At 34.3% G+C, this 20,803-nt stretch overlaps 1 protein-coding gene across 2 annotated transcripts in view; it reads right to left on the bottom strand.

The window, feature by feature from the left end:
* The window catches only part of LOC150094342 (uncharacterized), a 484,937-nt gene that overhangs the window by 182,095 nt on the left and 282,039 nt on the right, over positions 1–20,803 (bottom strand). For both annotated transcript variants that reach the window (XM_090412362.1, XM_090412363.1), the window contains exons 20-21: positions 19,943–20,125; positions 13,226–13,366 (exon numbers count right to left, since the gene is read on the bottom strand). In XM_090412362.1, the coding sequence (XP_090268488.1) occupies positions 13,226–13,366; positions 19,943–20,125 (324 nt within the window). The remainder of the gene's footprint in view (positions 1–13,225; positions 13,367–19,942; positions 20,126–20,803) is intronic.

Below are 20,803 nucleotides of genomic sequence, written 5' to 3'. Positions count from 1 at the left end.
TTTCTTTCTGGTAAAAGACTATGGATGACACGGAGTGAGCAGTTCTTGGTAATGCTGGGGAGATCTTTGATGACAGTAAGACAGCCTTGTCTTTGGGTGAAATGGCTATAGTATCTTCTTCTTCTTCGTCTATGATCTCTTATGCTTTTAAGCATTGAGATTATGCCAAAGAGATTTCCATGCCGTCCTGTCCAAGGTTTGTTGTTTTGCTTCTTTCCAGTTTGTTGTTAATTTCCTTTTGCCAACCTTTCCTGGGTCTGCCTATGTTTCTTTTCCCTATTTTCTGGCTTTCGTATACAGTTTTTGCTATTCTTCCTTCTTCCATTCGATTGAGATGTCCAAACCATCTCATTTGGGCTTGTGTTATGAATTGATTCAGAGGTGCAACTTGAAGGCTGTCTCTTATGGTTTGATTTCTTATCCGGTCTAATCTTGTTTTTTGTGCCACTTTCCTGAGATATTTCATTTCAATTGTTTGTAGTTTATTTGTGTTTCCTGTTGTTAAACACCAAGACTCACAACTGTATGTTAATGTTGGTAGAAACACTAAACAGTACACTGCCATTTTGGTATTTTGGGCGACTTCTTCCTTATCTAGGAGTGGGCCTTTCATTGCATAGAATAGCTATGTTCCCCATCTTATCCTGTTGTTAATTTCTGTGTCTAGTCTACCATCTTCTTGTATATATGATCCCAAGTATTTAAAGGAGTGGACTTGTTCCAGTTGGCGATTCTCTATTTTTTATGTGTTTTTGTTGGTTTCTAGATATGATTATTGTTTTAGTTTTATTTATATTTATGATCATATTCCTTTTCTTTGTTTTTTCATACCAAATGTTGATATTGTACTGCAGATCTTCAGCTGTATTTGCTAGAATCCTACATCATCTGCAAAAGCCATGTGTGAAATCCTGGTTTCTTTCAGTTTCCTGTATCCTAAGTGGAACTTTTTTGTTTTTGTTTGACATGCCTTTAAAATTTCATCCATTACTACGATGAAGAGAAGAGGATTGAGGATACAGCCTTGCTTCACTCCTACATTTGTTTCAAATTCTTTTGATCTATTATTACAGGTTCTTACATAATTTCTATTACTTTTGTAGAGGCTTTGTATGGCTGCTATTAAGTTATCTTGTATCTTGTTTTTCTTTAATGTTTGCCATATTAAGTGTCTAGGAACTCGGTCAAAGGCCTTTTCAAAATCTATAAAACATGAATGTAGTTCTTTTCCATATTCCAATGTTTTCTCTGATATTTGTCTAAGACTGAAGATAAGATCCTGCGTGCTTCTATTTTTTTGAAAGCCATATTACATTTCATACAGAGTATCCTCTATTTGATTACTAAGCCTCGCTTCTAAAATACGGGCATATAATTTTCCTGGAACGCTTAAAAGCGAAATTCCTCTATGGTTTTCACATTTGCAATTGTCTCCTTTCTTAAATATAGGGATTATTATAGCTACTTCCCAGTCTTTGGGAATAATTTTCTTTTTCCATACAACACTGAATAGGTGTAAAAGAAATTTTATGGCTTTTGTTCCTAAATTCTTTACCATTTCTGGTGTTATTTGATCATGGCCTGCTGATTTGCCCAGTTTTATTTTATTTATTGCTGCTATTCATTTGCATGAATTTCTTCACTCTGATCATCTATTTTGCTTGTGTGTCTTGCTTTTAGGGTTCTATTTTTTCCATGTCCTGCATCTTCCAATAATTCTTGAGAGTACTGTTTCCATCTTTCCATGATGTCTTCGGAATTTGTGAGTAACTTTCCATCCTTATTTTTGATAAACTTTATGGGGCATTCTTTCTCTGACCTCATTCTTCTTAAAACATTATATGTATAATGTCATAAAATATGTATAATGTCAAGAGACCAAAGGATGTTTACCTCTCTGATAGTAACAAAAATAGATATTTTCTTTTTGACTCAGTAAGAAATTAAAAAAAAAAAAAAAGGTTGGTGTTGTCTCATATTCTAAATATCAAATTCATTACCATCAAAATTCGTATATATAAATTAGATAATTGGAACACTCATATATTTTAGTAATAATAATGGATTAAATGTATACATGCTTTGCTGTCTAATATTTGATAGCATCTTCAGGAAGTTTTAACTAGAGAAAGCATGAATGAGAAAAGTTCTGAAGGCTCACAAAAATTGTTATTTACCAAAAAACTTGCACATACCTTAAGTATACATCTAAAGGATGTCAGAACCTCCTTCAAACCAGTGCAGACACTTCAAACTTTGTTGTTGTTTTTTAAATCACTAAAAAACAGTGTTCCTTTCCAAAAAATATTCTGAGATATCAATAAGATCTCCTGTTCCTTCAGCAAAGTTTACACATAGGTTTGACTGAAAGAATCCAGGAGAATGAATATCTTGGCAACATTGCCTATGCAAGGATAAATCAGCCCTTACCTTCCATATCTTCAGAAACAGCGATAATGATTGGTCATCAGGTTTGATAACAACCTCTTATCATGGATTTTCAACATTTGCAAGTTTATACACCTTCATGGCACTCTAAACACGAACAAGTCTCCTCTTGCATGACATCTGAAAATCTCTCATCCATCCATGCAGCATATCAAATATTTTCTACACTAGCAATGATCTGAAAGCTATGCATAACATTGATCTGCAAACAGTAAATGCAAGATGTTTCACATGTTTAACTGTCTGTCATCTTTGAACTGTTTTTAGAAATAATAACTGTCTTTCTGAGTCTTAAGAGCTTTTCTCATTTGTGTTTCCTCTAGTTCTCTAGTTAAAACTTTCTGAAAATGCAGTCCGATAAGATAGCAAAATATGTAGATGTTATCTTCTTTATTCTTATTAAAAAAAATATAGAGTATTCCTGCTATCTTACTCATTTATAAATCCTCTTGTTTTCTCCATTTTAAAAATAAAATTTATGTTAATTAGGTTTATTATTTGGACTAATTAGTTTCTAAAATGCGAAGTCACTGGCAATGTACACAGGCAAGTGTACATTGTATTTTTCCTGTATTTCATTGCAACATATGTTTTCAGTTATGTTTTGACATTTTTCTGAGTTCTTTATCTATTGATTGGAAAGGAGTTAATGCACAGTATTGTTTTTAAATTGGACCGATAAAAAAAAATCACATTCTGAAATGAATCTTTATGTATTTATTTTATCATGTGAGAATTCGAGTGATATCTGGTAAAATATGGTGTGCAGTTACAGTTGAGAAAGAATACAATTTTAAAAAATAATTTTATTATATTGATATAAGGGCATCATCAGTATATAGAAATATGATAGATTGCATATTCTCCAAAATCCACATTTGTGACAGACAACTAACACTGATGAACGACTATACCCATACCATATAAGGAGTTAATGATGTTAAATGTTTCTGTTAACCATATTGGTAATTTTACATAACCAAAGTTTGAAATGTTGTGATTTATATGGTTAATAAACAGTCAAATGATAGTCAGAAAAGTTTGATGGAATAAATAGCTAAGAGTTTTAGAAGGTATGATGGAATGAATAAAATAATTATAAGTCTTTCTGAAAGGAATAAATTAAACGTAACAGATTCCTTATAGGACATGATCAATGAATTTTTGCTTTAATAAATTAAACAAGCCACTATTTTTCTATGAAGAATTTATTAAAATTTTTCAAATAAAACTGAAGATTTTTATAAGCCATTCGTTTTGTAAAATATAAAGCATTTCATATTAAAAATAGCAGTTTGTACAATTATATGGTTTTAGAGCTGGCTAATTGGTGTCGTTATGCAATTTTATTATTGCATAAATTTTTTTCTTACTCTAAAAATCTAAAATAACTCTTAACCATCTTCACAAAGAATTATTTTTGCAGTTTGATCTTTTTGAACAGCATAAAAAAACACCAAAGAGGAACTGTTTATGCTGAACAAAACCATGTATATTTTATCTAAAGATGTATATGAATTTTTCTGCTAATGAAGATTCTCTGAAACAATTACAAAGGAGGCATTTATAAGTATATTCTCATGGACATTTTCTAGATGCTAATAGGAAATACCAAAGATCTTAAATTTTGCTAACTTTGCCACTAATATTTTTACTATTATTACTTTTTTTTTGGTTGTTTGTTTATACTGTACATATATTTTATTATTTTTACAAACTTGTTCCTATTTTTTATTTTATCTGTGATTTAAGATATTTATTTTTTATTCTTATTTAAGCTGCTTTGTTATTAGTACCAAAGAAAACTTCATAAAAAATTAAAGGAAATTTTATATTTTCTGAAGGTTATATAGTCCACACTTAGCATAGAACCTATTCAGAATATAGCCTTCTGTAGATTATGGAGTTATATCTTAATAACTTCTTATGTAGCTTTTGGAATATCAAAAATATGGTGCTTTGTGATGCATACATTAATATTACAAGGCCATTGGCCATTTCCAAGCTTCCAATGCCTGCAGTTGTTTTTGTAGGTATTATTCCTCCTTGGAAAAAAAGAAAGAAATATATATATATATATATATATATGATAACTGTGATTTAAAAATCAAATGTATTATTTTCGGTTTTAAAAATATTATATAGTGTATTTAGTTATGCTTTACTTTAACGTATTTGTTTTTCTAAGTTAAGTGCTGGCAGTAAACAAATGCATTATATTTATTGATTTTATTTTTCTTTTGTGCTATTTACATTTCAAACTGTGTAAAGATGTTAATGAAATTACTCTCTCTAACATTATCATTTATATTTTCCAAGATTTTTTTTGTTTGTTCCATAGTAAATAGTTGCTTTAGGCAATTCATTTCCTCTTCAAAACAGACTGTACATTTGTTGTGTAAACGTTGATGTGATTAGTCTTAATGAAATCATAGTTCACATTGTTAAATGTAACATTACCACTCAGAGGATGGCAGAATTGGTGCTCTGTGACTACATTCCAAGTATGTTTCCCTCCTCTACAAGGCTGACTACCATAAACTAGATGTCATTTTTATTATTATTTAAAAGACTGAAGGTAAATGTACTAAAATATCACAATATATGCAAGTCAAACAGCATCTTGATGCATTTAACAAAAATAAATAAATAAAATAATTAAAACAGAAAAAACAGTATTGCCTCAGGATAAATGTTACTTAAATGTTCCTATATGTTTAAGATGAATGCTACAAAAAGAAATAGAAAGAAAATTTTCTGTTTTTGTAGTAAGATAGCCCCTCTCTTTTCCCCTCCAAAAAAAAAGTACAAATGACATTCCATTTAAGTGAAAACAATTTTTAGATGTAAATAACAGTATTATTTCTGGCATCAACAGGATGCAGCTAAATGCAACACTGTATGCACTGAACATTTAATTTATAGGAAAATTGAGAATATCAATGTTGAAGCTATGTATTTTTAGTGAGCCTGTAAAAATAATTATTTGGAGATTTTATATTTATGATACTGTGAATTTGGCTGCAACAACATTGAGATTCATTTAGCTGTGTATCAGAAACTTATATGATATATGCCAGCAAAGGTTGGTCGATTGGTAGAGCCTCTGTTACTAATGGCTCACGCAAAAAGTTAAGCAAGTTTGAGCGCAGTTAGTAGTTGGAAAGGGATCAATCGTTCGATGCTGTTGGCACACTTTCCCTCGATGAGTCTTTGGACTCCCTGGAAGTGTCACATAATAATAATAATAATAATAATAATAATAATAATAATAATAATAATAAACATTACAGAAGAGCTTTTGGTTTCCTTTAAAACTTTGTTCTAAAGTATGTCTGAAGGCTTCCCGGCATTTTCTTTTCTCTTCTTTCACTGAGGTTTTAACTTTATTTCTTTGGTTGTTGTATAGTTCTCTATCAACCTGCAGCTTTGATGTTATATATCTCTTCCATAATTGTTTTGATGTTATATATCTCTTCCATAATTGCTTTTTCTTTTTAATTTCTTCTTTTAGTTCTTCAGTCCACCAGGGTGTTTTATGTTTCTTCTGTTTATTATTTAATGATACACCACAAATTTCTTTGCTTGTTTCTAGAAGAAGCGTTTTGAACCTGTACCATAGGTTTTCTACATCTTGCTCTTCATATATCTCTTTTCTACTTCTTTCATCTTCTCTTCTATTTTACTTTTATACTCAATGGCTGTTTCTTCTTTCTTTAGTTTGTAGTTCTTTATCTTAACATTTATTTCCTTGCTACTTTTTCTACATTTTTCAACTTTTATTTTATGGATTGTTTCCAATACTAATAAGTAGTGGTCACTGCCTATTTCAGGACCTCTATAGACTCTTGTAGTTTTTGTATACTTCCAGTACGATCTGCTTTTGATGCTGTAGTTGATTATAGATTTTTCATTTCTATTGGGCTCTTCCCTGGTAAACTTATGGATTTCTTTATGCTTGAACACAGTATTTGCTATAACTAAATTATTTGTAAGGCAAAGATTTATTATTCTTTCTCCATTATTATTCCGGGTTATTTCTCCTTGTGATCCCAACACTTGTTTCGTTTCTTCATCTACTTGATTCCCTACCTGGCCATTAAGGTCTCCTAGTAGTATGATATGCCCTTGAACTTCTTCAATTATTTTTTTGTAAGAGTTCGAAGAATTCATCTTTAATTTCTTTATTAGCATTATCGTTTGGACCATATGCAACAATTACAGTGAATACTTGGTTGTCTGATTTAAAATCTATAGTGATTGTCAACAACCCTTTTGTTTATTAGTTGCCATTTAGTGATATATTCTTTGAGATCTGGTTTAATTATGCAAGCTACTTCTTGTTTTCCCCATTCTCTTGGGTTTACCCTGAATAGAAAAGTATATACCCATCTTTCATTTTCTGGCAACCTTGACCTTTCTTTTTTGTTTCTGTGACTGCTAGCAGATCCAATCTTGATTTTTTAAATTCATCAAGTAATTCATTTTCTTTTCCATGTAGGCTTTTAACGTTCCACGTTCCGTATTTCATGTACCTTTGTCGTGACGTTCTATTTTCATGTTGTGTTCTAATTTACCATCTAGTTTCAAGTTACTCTTATAAATAAAATAACTAATTGCGAATTGATCACCGATCCAAAAGTAGGGAAATTTATAATTATACTGCGCCACCCTATTTTAGATTAGTCTATATAAAATAGTAGGATCAATTCTTAATTAAGTTAGCAGTCTTCTCATTAGGCCGAATCATTTATTATTATTCTACTTGGGGCACCCGCAAGATTCGAATTTTTTATGAACGGTGCAATAAAAGGGAATTCAGGCAAACACAATATTTAGATTAACAAAATAAAACATTTAATATATGATATATATAACAAATACAAGAATTCTGCTTTAAGATGAAACAATACAATTAACTTAATACATCTTGCTAAGTCACTCATGCCAATTTATTGTTCTAAACTTTCACATACATACAATTCACAGCTTCAATATCACAAGCTTTCTTAACTCAAGTTAATAAAACGAAACTTCTTATTTAATCAGTCTCCACATATCTATCAGCTGTACTTAATGTTTAAATTCACAGGAAACACTAATCAAGGTAGACAATATTCCAAGCAATCTTATTTCGGACCTTGAACTTCGAAGATACGCTATAGTTAATGTTAGAATAAACAAACATGTATGACTACTCTTACCAGATACAATCTTCAATACATCAATTTATTGCGAGCACACTTATGACTTAACTTATTTGAGCTAGCGGAACACATTAAATAAAATTCTCCAACGCTTTAACTGAACTACAGTTAATCGCGCTTCACTACTCTAAACAACAGCAATAAGGCACTGATAATTTTCCTTGTTTACTTTTCTCCAACTAGTTAAATTCATTATAATTCTTCTCAGGGCAACATAGAATTAAGACATAATCCTAGACTAACCGGAACTAATCAGAATTTCCCATTGAATGTCCAGTTCTTTATTTATCCGATTACGACGTCAATTTTCCTCTACAACAACAGCTGATTTCACATGCAGCTGAGTATATGATTCACTACGTTTTTGCTCACTTCAAACACTCTTCTCATGAATTTCTGCCCTAGAGAACTTATAATTTTCTTCCACTTCCTTTGCTTGTATCCTACCTTCCTTTCCGCTCCGCAAAAACTTTCTCTCTCCTCTAATTAAAAATCTTATCTCTCTATATAATATCTTTCCTCTCCTTTTTGGTTCCAAGGTCACGCACTCTTCGACTCGTGCTTATTTATTTCATGCGTCTCCATGACAATGCATGAACGTAAATATTTCGCTAATGTAATACAATGCTCTACTCTTACATAAGTGATTACATGACGCTAAATTTTCACAAAAAAGAATAAACAGAATATTTGAGCTACTTAATCAGCTTTTTCATTACGTATAGAATTAATTATAATATTACTTTTCGTCACATCATATATATTTTAGTTATCATAAATTCTGCACATATTATTGCTTAATAAATTAATAGTAGGTTAAGTTTAGAATAAATATTTAAATAGTAATCCTAAATTAAGGAATAATAAATAATTTTTATACAAATCATGATTAATACATGATAAACAATGTTAAATATGAATGAGAAAAAATAAATTACACAACGTAGTTTCATTCACAATTTAACACCTTTTTCCTCACTTTGTCATTAACCATTTAGGCAGTTCGGCTATCTCTTTGTTATTTCTTTTAATGGGTGAAATTTTAAGGTGTGCAGAGGATTAGACTTCAGCACCCGAGTCTGATGATGGGACTGCCACCTTCGAGGCCCCCAGACCGGCCTATGAGGGAAGTGCTATCCTGTTGGTCCACGGGAGGTATTTTATTTCCTTCCTATCCTTCATAGTAAACTATGACGAGCATTCCCCGATCTGCCACCAGGGGATGCGCCTGATGGGTGTTACAGGTGCCACACGGGGACTATAGTATCATCTGGTGAAAATGTTTGGGTGAAAATGTAGGTGTACAAAAGTTGTGCCCAATGGCCCCGAAAGAAACCAGAAGGCCTGATTGCTATTTGAACAGGAGGTGAGTTTACGGCATTTGACACTTTCAAAATCTGATTTGGACTTGATAGTTCTTTTACAGCTGCTGTGAACTGCAATATAAGCAGAGCGAGCAGAAGAGTTTTGATCTTGGGCACTCTTGGTATGCTGCATTTTTTTCCTGTACTAAGTTGGCACATTTTTTTGAGAACCAAGACTTGTATGGTGACTGGGGATTTGGGGTGGAATGAAGGATGGAGGGCTAATTCCTGTGAGGATGATTTCTGTTATTCAGTCTGAGCAAGTGTTAGGATTAGGAGAAGTGAATCAACAGTTGGACCATGGAGAGAAGGAGTAGAAGTAATGGAGGTCATCCAATTTAGCACCCTTGTAGTGCCAAAGGACAAACGAGACTGAGAACTGTTGGGTGAAGACTGTTCCATGAACAAGGAAACTTGTATGAGGTTGTGGTCTGAGTTATCAAGAGGAAAACTGGCATTCACAGTATATTTCGAAGGAGAATTGTTAAGAAGAGATCAAGTGTGTTGGCAGATTGGAGGGGATTGGAGGGTATTCTGGTAGGGAAATGGGCAGTCAATGTTAGATCATTCCTAATGGCAAATACCTTGATATCCCTGCTTGCTTGATTACTAAAACTGGAAAAGGGAAGCCAATTTGATTTGTAGACACTGAATTCCCCATGAAGGGTGACCTCACTATTAGGGTATTTCAATTGCATAAAATTGAGCATGAGAGAAAGAGAGAGTTGAAGAGGTCAGAATAGTTATCAGAGGGAGCAATAGAGACAGCAAATGAAAGTGATAGGTTGGTTTGATAAATAAATTTTGAGCCAAAACTGATAAAATGGGGGGGGGGGATGAGATCCAGGGATTTGTAATCTTTGAAAAGCACCACCCTTATGGCAGGTGGTGATGTGCATCATTTATATTGCTATTTAGGTCATGAATGTTGGCGAGATGGATGAAGAACTTTTTTTTTCTTTTTTTTTGGTAAGAATAAATGTAGGTGGCTTTTTCTGATTTTTAAAGTGTTTTTTGTGGGAGAATTTTTATGATCCACAGCAAAATTATGTTTCTCTGAGTTATAATCCATTATATGTGAAGGAGAAAGAGATAATAAGGAATAGGAGCATGCAATATGAGGTGACAGACTCACCAACATATTGTCTTTGCAGAGGAAATCCAGTCAGCTGTTCACATATGACACCCCCACCTGTTCATGGTGATGTGCATCGTTTATATTGCTATTTAGGTCATGAATGTTGGTGAGATGGATGAAGAACTTCTTTTTTCTTTTTTTTTTGGTAAGAATAAATGTAGGTGGCGTTTTCTGATATGTTTTGTATTTTGATGATTTAAGTGTTTTTTGTGGGAGAATTTTTATGATCCACAGTAAAATTATGTTTCTTTGAGTTATAATTCATTATATGTGAAGGAGAAAGAGATAATAAGGAATAGGAGCATGCAGTATGAGGTGACAGACTCACCAACATACTGTCTTTGCAGAGGGAATCCAGTCAGCTGTTCACATATGACATCCCCACCTGTTCATGCAACTATACTATGCCATTCATGAACTGACTAAGTAAGTGGCAGTAGGATTTAGTGCTAGCTGATCGGGCAGCCTCACATTTGTTACCGATGGTACAAGTAGCTGGCCTGTGGAACCATTTTACTGCTGCACCCTTAAATGGAGGAGGAAGGTCTGGGCCTCCAATAAGCAAGGTAGTGGTATTTCATCAACATATATATATATTGCACATTAGAAGCCCATTAATAGCCCAATAGCTGATGTGATCTATATTATTTTTGTTTGTATAGATTACTGTTACTGTAGTTTGGTACTACAGAAATCAGAGGGTGAGCACTGTTGTCAGGATTGGATCTGTGTTAACCAAAACTTTAAAATTTAACATTATTCAAATTTGAATTACTCAGGAAGGTCATACGAACTAATTTTTTTTTTTTTTTTCATACTGCATTCTTGTTTGATGAAATAGTTGTATGCCTTTTAAATAAATCCTATGGAATATTTTCAGAGTATGATCAGAAAGGCCTGTTTTCCTGTGCTGGATTAAGCAGATATTGTTTTCTGTTCCTTTTCTCTGATAACTACTGTGTCCTGTTTTGTCAATGTACGGAAGGTTACATGTACACTTATTTTGGTATATTCTTAGACATGAGAGTGGGGGAGGAGATTCTTGAATATGATGAATAAATGTTTTAATTTTATAGGAGGTTTGAAGATAGTTTTGATGATGAGAGTTTATTTATCACTTGGTTAGACTATAATAAGTTTAGTTTAATCCTTTATCCAAGTGTGAGCAAACAAAGTTTGTGCCTGAAAGTATCTTCAGGACTGGGGTAAGGTAGTGCAACACCAGGCAACTCGTTGCAAAGGTGGAGAAAGCTCTCATTACTCCTATCTCAGTATCTCCCATAATGCAAAGTACATCTCCTTGTGGATTTGTGTAATGCTATGCATTAAGGCAAGGGCCACTACCCATACCGGTTTCGACCTTTATTGAGGTCTCATCAGTGGGAGCCAGGCCCAGTAGTGGAGATACAAAGGCAGAAGCAATGAGAGTTCATCCTGACCTATAGGAGTTGCCAAACCTAAAGGCAGAAGCAATGAGAGGTCATCCTAACCTATAGGAGTGGCCCTTGCCTTAATGCATAGCATTACACATATCCACAAGGAGATGTGCTTTACATTATGGGAGATACTGAGATAGGAGTAATGAGAGCTTTCTCCACCTTTGCAACGAATTGCCTGGTGTTGCACTTACCTTACCGCAGTCCTGAAGATACTTTCACGCACAAACTTTGTTTGCTAACACTTGGATAAAGGATTAAACTAAACTTATTATAGTCTAACCAAGTGAAAAATAAACTCTCAACATCTTTCTCTGAATCCAGAGTAATTTAATAATAAGGTTGCACACCCTTTGGCAACTCCTACAGGTTAGGATGACCTCTCATTGCTTCTGCCTTTGTATCTCCAATACTGGGCCTGGCTCCCACTGACGAGACCTCAATAAAGGTCGAAACCGGTATGGGTAGTGGCCCTTGCCTTAATGCATAGCATTACACATATCCGCAAGGAGATGTGCTTTACATTATGGGAGATACTGAGATAGGAGAAATGAGAGCTTTCTCCACCTTTGCAACGAGTTGCCTGGTGTTGCACTACCTTACCCAAGTCTTGAAGATACTTTCAGGTGCAAACTTTGTTTGCTCACACTTGGATAAAGGATTAAACTAAACTTATTATAGTTTTGATGTTATACGCCTTTAAATTTCTACCTATTTTTTGGTCAGATCTTTAACATGAGGTCTATATTAACTTGATTGACTGTGCAGTTGATGACTTTTTCTATTATTTTGAAGAAGGCTGAGATGATGGCAGCAGGATAGTTGTTTGATGGAACTTTTACCTTTCTTCTTTTTTTGGAAAATTGGTTTGATATGTAGTTAGCTTCCATGGATTGGGATGAGCCAGCTAAGTATAAAAGATGTAGAGATGATACAGAACAAGCATTCGTTACAGAGGAGCACAAGTGAAGAGAGCTACCAGGACTGGAAGACATTTTAGCATCTAATAGATTTTTATTCTTCTGGTGTATTTTTTTCTGAAATACCACAGGAAATTAAGCAATAGTTAAATACATCATTTTTAAAGGAAATTAAACTTACAGTCTAATTTCCTTCAAAGCATAAGATATTTAACTATTTTTTTCGAAAGATGGTTAGAGATGGAATAAGTGATAATGTATAAGTTACCATTTTAAATGATATAAAGGATGAACTTATTTTGGTAGCTGTCACACTGTGTGCCTACAGCATCTTCAACATATGTGAAGAATGCATAAAGGTGAAGAGCACCCAAATTCAACACTATCATTAAAATAATTACTTTGAAAAATACAGACCATGATGAAACACTTGTATGACATGATGAAATAATTTAAAATTATAAAAATAATTTATATCGTTAAGCAGAATACTTTCAAAAATAAATAAATAAAAGAAAATTATAATTTTCTAAGATATATTCCTAGATATAAGAGATAAAAAAAAAGTCACATAAAATAAAAACAGTTTACAATAATTCCTGTATATTTAAATTTCACTTAATTACTTGCTAATTCAAATTAAAAGTATTAACATAATAAAAATAGGTACACATCATGCATTACAAATTGTAATTGAGTTTTGTGAACTCACAAAGAAAAACAGCCAAAAAGTCACATCGCTGAAGGACTCTTTCAAACATTCGTTTATTAACTTTCTCAATGGCATCACTACTCTCCATGTTTTCAGGGCTTGTCAACCACTCCAAAACATCTTCTTCATCAGTCATGTCTCCTAAAAATTAAATAAAGAAATAAATTGCAATTATTTTTTTTAAATCCCTAATAAAATATTTAAAAAAAAATGAATTTTTGAAGTACTTTTATTTTTTAAAAAACAATTCAAATGAAGGGGTATATATATATATTTTAGGACATTATGGGCGAGTATAGAAGGCAATTATGGCAGAATAAGAAATGTGGAAAAATTTTGTACATACCTTGTTTTTGGTTTAAAGATGCCTTCTGAATCCAAACTTTTGCTGAAAGGTTGTTTGTAAACTGGGGGGGGGACAGAACATGGGGATGGGCTTGAGGCACAGGAAATAAGTTTAGAAACCCGGGTTACTATTAATAATATATATATAAATATATATATTATTTTGTAGTGGGGAGAGGGGAGGAGAACGAAGGGGAAGGGTATCCTATATGGAAACTGGGGCAAGGATTTACGGGGTGTGGACCGTTTCGGTCATCGTCTGACCATCGTCGGAACTTTGTGGGAATGACTGTAGGGCTATGTCAAGGCTGCTAGTTGCATCTGCCAAATTTGAGCATTTGTTATCGCTAAATGGCCGGGGGCATGGCTTAATTTGTAAGTTTTGGAACGTCCAACATTCGGAAATTAGGTAGGGGAGGTGGACGTTGATAGAATTTCCATCACATTTTATGGCAATAGTTTCGGATATTCTAAGCATTGTTTCGTTTTCTTGTTTGTCAATGATTATGGCTTGGTCAATTTGGGGGACGTGTTTTAGTTCAAGGGCGTGAGCTGCAATTTCTGTCTTCCCTGTATTCAGTGTTTTGTTTTTCTTTTTGATGTTGCGATGTTTTTTTGTGTTCAGATGTTCTGGGATGGGAATATTGCAATCCCTGAAGTGCTCTTGTAGTCTAGTCCATAACGACCTAATTGTAGAGCCCGTGTAGGTGACGTCACAATCTTTTTGACAAGGAAATTTGTAGACTACGTTGTGGTGTTCGAATATTTCTTTGTGAGTGAGTGATTTAGTAGGTTTTAGGAGAGTTGCTAATTTTTGGTTTGTGGTGAATACTAGCTTATAGTCCGTGTTTTTGAAAATGTATTTGTAAGCCTTGTATGTGTTTTGGATGTATGGTAATTTGATGACCATACGTATCGGGAAGTCTGCTTTTGTTGTATTATTGTTAAGACGGGATTTTGCCGTATGGTTCGCGTAATTTATTAGATGTGTGGGGTAGTTGCGATTTTTGAAAACCTGTGTTAAATACTTGAGTTCTGTGTTAAGAAATTTGCTGTTAGTTGAGAATTTGTAAGCATTGATAAATTGTGATAGGATGACTGATTTTTTAATGGAATATAGAATTTCCATCACATTTTATGGCAATACTTTCGGATATTCTAAGCATTGTTTCGTTTTCAAGCACCATATTAACACCAAATGACATCATTAGTCTGATTAAACTCACAATATCCGCCAACTTCTTTAAATTCAACAACTCCTTATATGTTCAAATTTTCGGTCTCCCAATGGGCCAAAACATCAGCGGTCAATTAGCGGAATTATTCCTGGCACACATGGAATCACTTCTACTCCGCCCCCGGGCAACACCTTCTATGGCAGATACGTAGACGATATTCTATGCATTGGCAAACCCTCACACATCTCTGCCTTACAAACATCCCTCAATGGTTTTAGCAACAGACTACAATTCACCATGGAAACAGAACAGAACAAATCCATCAATTTCTTAAATCTTACATTAATCAGAAGCCATAACAGAATAGCCACGAAGATATTCCACAAATCCACACATGTCGGTAACTACCTCCATTTCAATTCATACCATCCATATTCCGTTAAAAAATCAGTCATCTATCACAATTTATCAATGCTTACAAATTCTCAACCAACAGCAAATTTTTTAACACAGAACTCAAGTATTTAACACAGGTTTTCAAAAATCGCAACTACCCCACACATCTAATAAATTACGCGAACCATACGGCAAATCCTGTCTTAACAATAATACAACAAAAGCAGACTTCCCGACACATATGGTCATCAAATTACCATACATCCAAAACACATACAAGGCTTACAAATACATTTTCAAAAACATGGACTATAAGCCTAGTATTCGCCACAAACCAAAAATTAGCAACTCTCCTCCTAAAACCTACTAAATCACTCACTCACAAAGAAATATTCGAACACCACAACGTAGTCTACAAATTTCCTTGTCAAAAAGATTGTGACGTCACCTACATGTGCTCTACAATTAGGTCATTATGGACTAGACTACAAGAGCACTTCAGGGATTGCAATATTCCCATCCCAGAACATCTGAACACAAAAAAACATCGCAACATCAAAAAGAAAAACAAAACACTGAATACAGGGAAGACAGAAATTGCAGCTCACGCCCTTGAACTAAAACACGTCCCCCAAATTGACCAAGCCATAATCATTGACAAACAAGAAAACGAAACAATGCTTAGAATATCCGAAAGTATTGCCATAAAATGTGATGGAAATTCTATATTCCGTTAAAAAATCAGTCATCCTATCACAATTTATCAATGCTTACAAATTCTCAACCAACAGCAAATTTCTTAACACAGAACTCAAGTATTTAACACAGGTTTTCAAAAATCGCAACTACCCCACACATCTAATAAATTACGCGAACTATACGGCAAAATCCCGTCTTAACAATAATACAACAAAAGCAGACTTCCCGATACGTATGGTCATCAAATTACCATACATCCAAAACACATACAAGGCTTACAAATACATTTTCAAAAACACGGACTATAAGCTGGTATTCACCACAAACCAAAAATTAGCAACTCTCCTAAAACCTACTAAATCACTCACTCACAAAGAAATATTCGAACACCACAACGTAGTAGTCTACAAATTTCCTTGTCAAAAAGATTGTGACGTCACCTACACAAGCTCTACAATTAGGTCGTTATGGACTAGACTACAAGAGCACTTCAGGGATTACAATATTCCCATCTCAGAACATCTGAACACAAAAAAACATCGCAACATCACAAAGAAAAACAAAACACTTAATACAGGGAAGACAGAAATTGCAGCTCACGCCCTTGAACTAAAACACGTCCCCCAAATTGACAAAGCCATAATCATTGACAAACAAGAAAACGAAACAATGCTTAGAATATCCGAAACTATTGCCATAAAATGTGATGGAAATTCTATCAACGTCCACCTCCCCTACCTAATTTCCGAATGTTGGACGTTCCAAAACTTACAAATTAAGCCACGCCCCCGGCCATTTAGCGATAACAAATGCTCAAATTTGGCAGATGCAACTAGCAGCCTTGACATAGCCCTACAGTCATTCCCACAAAGTTCCGACGATGGTCAGACGATGACCGAAACGGTCCACACCCCGTAAATCCTTGCCCCAGTTTCCATACAGGATATCCTTCCCCTTCGTTCTCCTCCCCTCTCCCTCCCTCTCCCCACTACAAAATAATATATATATTTATATATATATTATTAATAGTAACCCGGGTTTCTAAACTTATTTCCCATGTCTCAAGCACATCCCCATGTTCTTTCCCTCTCCCCCCCCCAATTTACAAACAACCTTTCAGCAAAAGTTTGGATTCAGAAGGCATCTTTAAACCAAAAACAAGGTATGTACAAAATTTTTCCACATTTCTTATTCTGCCATAATTGCCTTCTATACTCGCCCATAATGTCCTAAAATATATATATATATCCCTTTTTGAGTTATGTTAGCCAATGTATTAAATATAAGGGACACTCCTAAACAAAAACAGGCTAAAATAGCCGTTAATTATATTAATAGTTTTTAAGACGAGTAGCATGGGAATTTCTCAGAAACTAGACTTAATTCAAATGAAGTTTAGCTTTTTCCTCTAAAATCAGAGAAATTTATGCTTAGCATAGAAATGACACAAAAATTAAATCACTTTTTATTATATAACATAAAGCAGGGGTCTTTAACTTTGAAAGACTTTAATAGTAAAACATAAGAAGTGCAGAAATATAAGTATGTATACTATTATTGATGGTGCCATACTGCAGGAAGTAGATGAAATTCAAGACTTGGGAGTGACGGTAGACAGTAGGCTGAAGTTTAGAGGGCATATTGCAAGTGTTGCAAAAGCTGCACATTGTAGTGCTGCTATGATAAGAAGTATTCTAACATGTAGGGATAAGGAAGTAATTGTGCCACTGTATAAAGGACTGGTTAGACCACACTTGGACTATTGTGCTCATATTTGATCACCTAGTTTTAAGTGTGATGTGGAAACATTGGAGAGGGTCCAGAGATGAGTCACTAAGACAATATTAGGACCCTAGGCTGACTATGAAGAGAGGCTGAAGAAATATGGATTGCAGAATTTCATGGATAGGAGGAAAAGAGGTGGTATCATAGAGACATTTAAGTTAACGAGAGGATTTTATGTCTGCGCAGTTAGCTTAGTGGCTAAGTGCTTCGCAACCATATGCCTCTGGAAGGTGTGTCCTAGGTTAGATTCCTGTCAACGACGTGAGGAGCTTAAGGATCTTCCTCAGCCACAGCCAAGTTAGCTGGTCTTGGGCATGGACAGCAAGATTTTTTCCCCCAGTTTATCTGGGGTTTTTCATCCCGCAAGCAGGCAAACTGGCCCCGTGAAAACACACACAGACACAGTCAGGAATACTTAAGACAATCCCTCCAGCTATAGGTCTGAATTGTCAGCTATGCCGGTCCCGAGCCTGGATAAAAATAGGGGGGGGGGATGAGGTGGTGCTGTACCTCCCCGTAAAAGGAGTTCATGGCCATTGAATCACCATATGAAATTAATGAAGAGGATTTTATCAGATTAATCCAGATGGGATTATAAAAAGAGTAGAAGGTAAGATGGAAAAAACAAGAAGCCATCCCTTGAAATTATGTAAGAGTCTGGTGAAGAGGGGGTGTGAGAAGCAGATTTTGTACATGGAGAATTGTCAATGAATGGAACACGTTACAGAATGTGTTGTTAATGCAAGAAGTGTTAAGGATTTTAAGACGAAAAATATGTTGTCAGTTGAATGAACCTCCCACGATGAGTCCGCCAGCTCCAGAAAACATATTTTATTGTGTTATCAATAAAATATGTTTTCAGTTAGTACTCAAGTTTTTAAGAAAATCCTTGGCAAACAGAAAAAAAAGAAATCGAAAAAAGAGGAAAAGATGATAAATTAATCAAAGATAGAAATTAAAATAAACAATAAGCATAATTAAAGAATACTATGATAGACTTCATGATGAAGCAAAGAAATTTTAGAGGCAATCAACTCAAAGAAGAGTTATGAATCAGATGTACAGAGGTCATGAAAGGAAATAATGAAAATGATAAAGGATTTCCAAAGAAGATGAGATTAAGATGGAGCTATTGGAATTAAGAGAAAATAATGGTTGACTATCTGTTATTAAAAACAAAGGGGAGGAATTCTAAAAGCATGGAACTATGCATTAAGAATAATTATTTACAGGCCAGATAAACAAGGGGAATTAAAATAAATTCCAGGACAATTAGCTTTTCATCATCAATATATTAAAAATTTATAAGTAATAAATAATCAAATTTGGAAAAGATTACTGTCAGCAATGATCTTTCACCTCTAATGCATAGGAGCTGCGCTCCAAACCTACAAAAATTGTCAACTACTTGCAGTTCAGATCTTATCAACCTCTCTGTGTTAAAAAACATCAGTCATCCACAGTACAGTTTATAAGAGCCAATAATGATACTGCTTGGCTTTATGACCAGCAATGAAATACGCCTGTTCATGGAATAATGCCTAACGAGATAGGCTGCTTTTGCTATAATCCAATGGAAATGCAAAACCTTTAACAAAAATCAAACATATTCAAGAATATTCACCAAATATTGTTTTTTCCCCCGTCAATTAAATAAATAGAAAGAGGCATTATAAACAAAGAATACATGATAACCTTTCAGACCAAAAATGCAGCAATCTTCTCTTCTAATATCACTTTATACTGAGTTAGATCAATGTAGTTGACAAAATTTTGTTATGATGGATGTCAAGTTATTCATTTCAATTATTCACAATGTTATATACATAAAAAAAAAAAATCCACACAGCAGAGCATACACAAATATTTATGACTAGCAGCACTAAAGCATGAACTCCTCTATTAGTCTGAGATGCATATTGTCCATTTAAATGCCTCGGTACTTTACTGCAATTCTTATTTACTGACCTTTTCATCAGTATCCCTCAATGCAATCCCTTTATATAGGCAATCTTTCCTTCATCTGTTCAACTTTAAATTTTCAAGTATAATGTTTAGGAAGATGCTCTGATGTCATCTGAAATCATTTGTCAAGTGCTGAATGGCAAATAAAGACAACTTCTAGGTTGACATTATTGTTAAAATGTTTGGAAATTTGTAATTGCAGCACAATTGCAGCCAACCTCCTATTTTCTCAGTATGTTGCTCATTTTTTTTAAATAGCTTTTTTTTTTTTTAGGAGATAAAGGTACACAAAGAAATCAGCTGAAAAATTTTTATACAGTAATGCAACTGAAATAAAGGAATTTCTTACCATAAAATCTTATTGGTAATCCATGACGAAAAAAGACAAGTCCAGGAAGATCCCGCACTTTATACTTTTTGGCCATTAAATGATCGGACATTTTCACCAATTGAACTTCAAAGTCACTACAGTCATCATCTATCTGCTCTAAGTGCTTCAAAACCTCTTTACTTTCTCGTTCATTTTCTGCATCTAAAAGTTAATAAATTTAGTTTAATCCTTTATCCAAATGTGAGAAAACAAAGTTTGCGCCTGAAAGTATCTTCAGGACTGGGGTAAGGTGGTGCAACACTAGGACAACTCCTTGCAAAGGTGGAGCAGGCTACCAACACTCCTATCTCAGTATCTCCCATAATGCAAAACACATCTCCTTGCAGATATGTCTAATGTTATGCATTAAGGGAAGGGCCACTACCCAGCCTAGTTTTGACCTTTATTGAGGTCTCTTCAGTGGGAGCCAGGCCCAAGTGGAGATACCAGCCAGAAGTGTTAGCAAGGTACCAGCTAGATACCAGCCAGAAGCGACTCCCTGCAAAAGGTGGAGCAGGCTACCAACACTTCTATCTCAGTATCTCCCATAATGCAAAACACATCTGCTTGCAGATATGTCTAATGTTATGCATTAAGGGAAAGGCCACTACCCAGACTAGTTTCGACCTTTATTGAGGTCTCTTCAGTGGGAGCCAGGCCCAAGTGGAGATACCAGCCAGAAGCATTAGCAAGGTCATCTCTACCTATAGGAGTTGCCAAATGGTGTGCCACTTTTTTAATAAACTACTGTTGATTTAGAGAAATATGTTGAAAATTTATTTTTCTCTTGGTTAGAATATAATAAATTTAATATAATCCTTTATCCAAGTGTGAGCAAAC

This window comes from Typopeltis vanoorti, chromosome 22, assembly GCF_054136105.1.
Source record: "Typopeltis vanoorti isolate ZY-2024b chromosome 22, IOZ_Tvanoo_1.0, whole genome shotgun sequence".
Classification (NCBI taxonomy): Eukaryota; Metazoa; Arthropoda; class Arachnida; order Uropygi; family Thelyphonidae; genus Typopeltis; species Typopeltis vanoorti.
The sequence above is the reverse complement of the archived record's forward strand: the minus strand, read 5'-3'. Positions and strand labels throughout refer to the sequence as shown.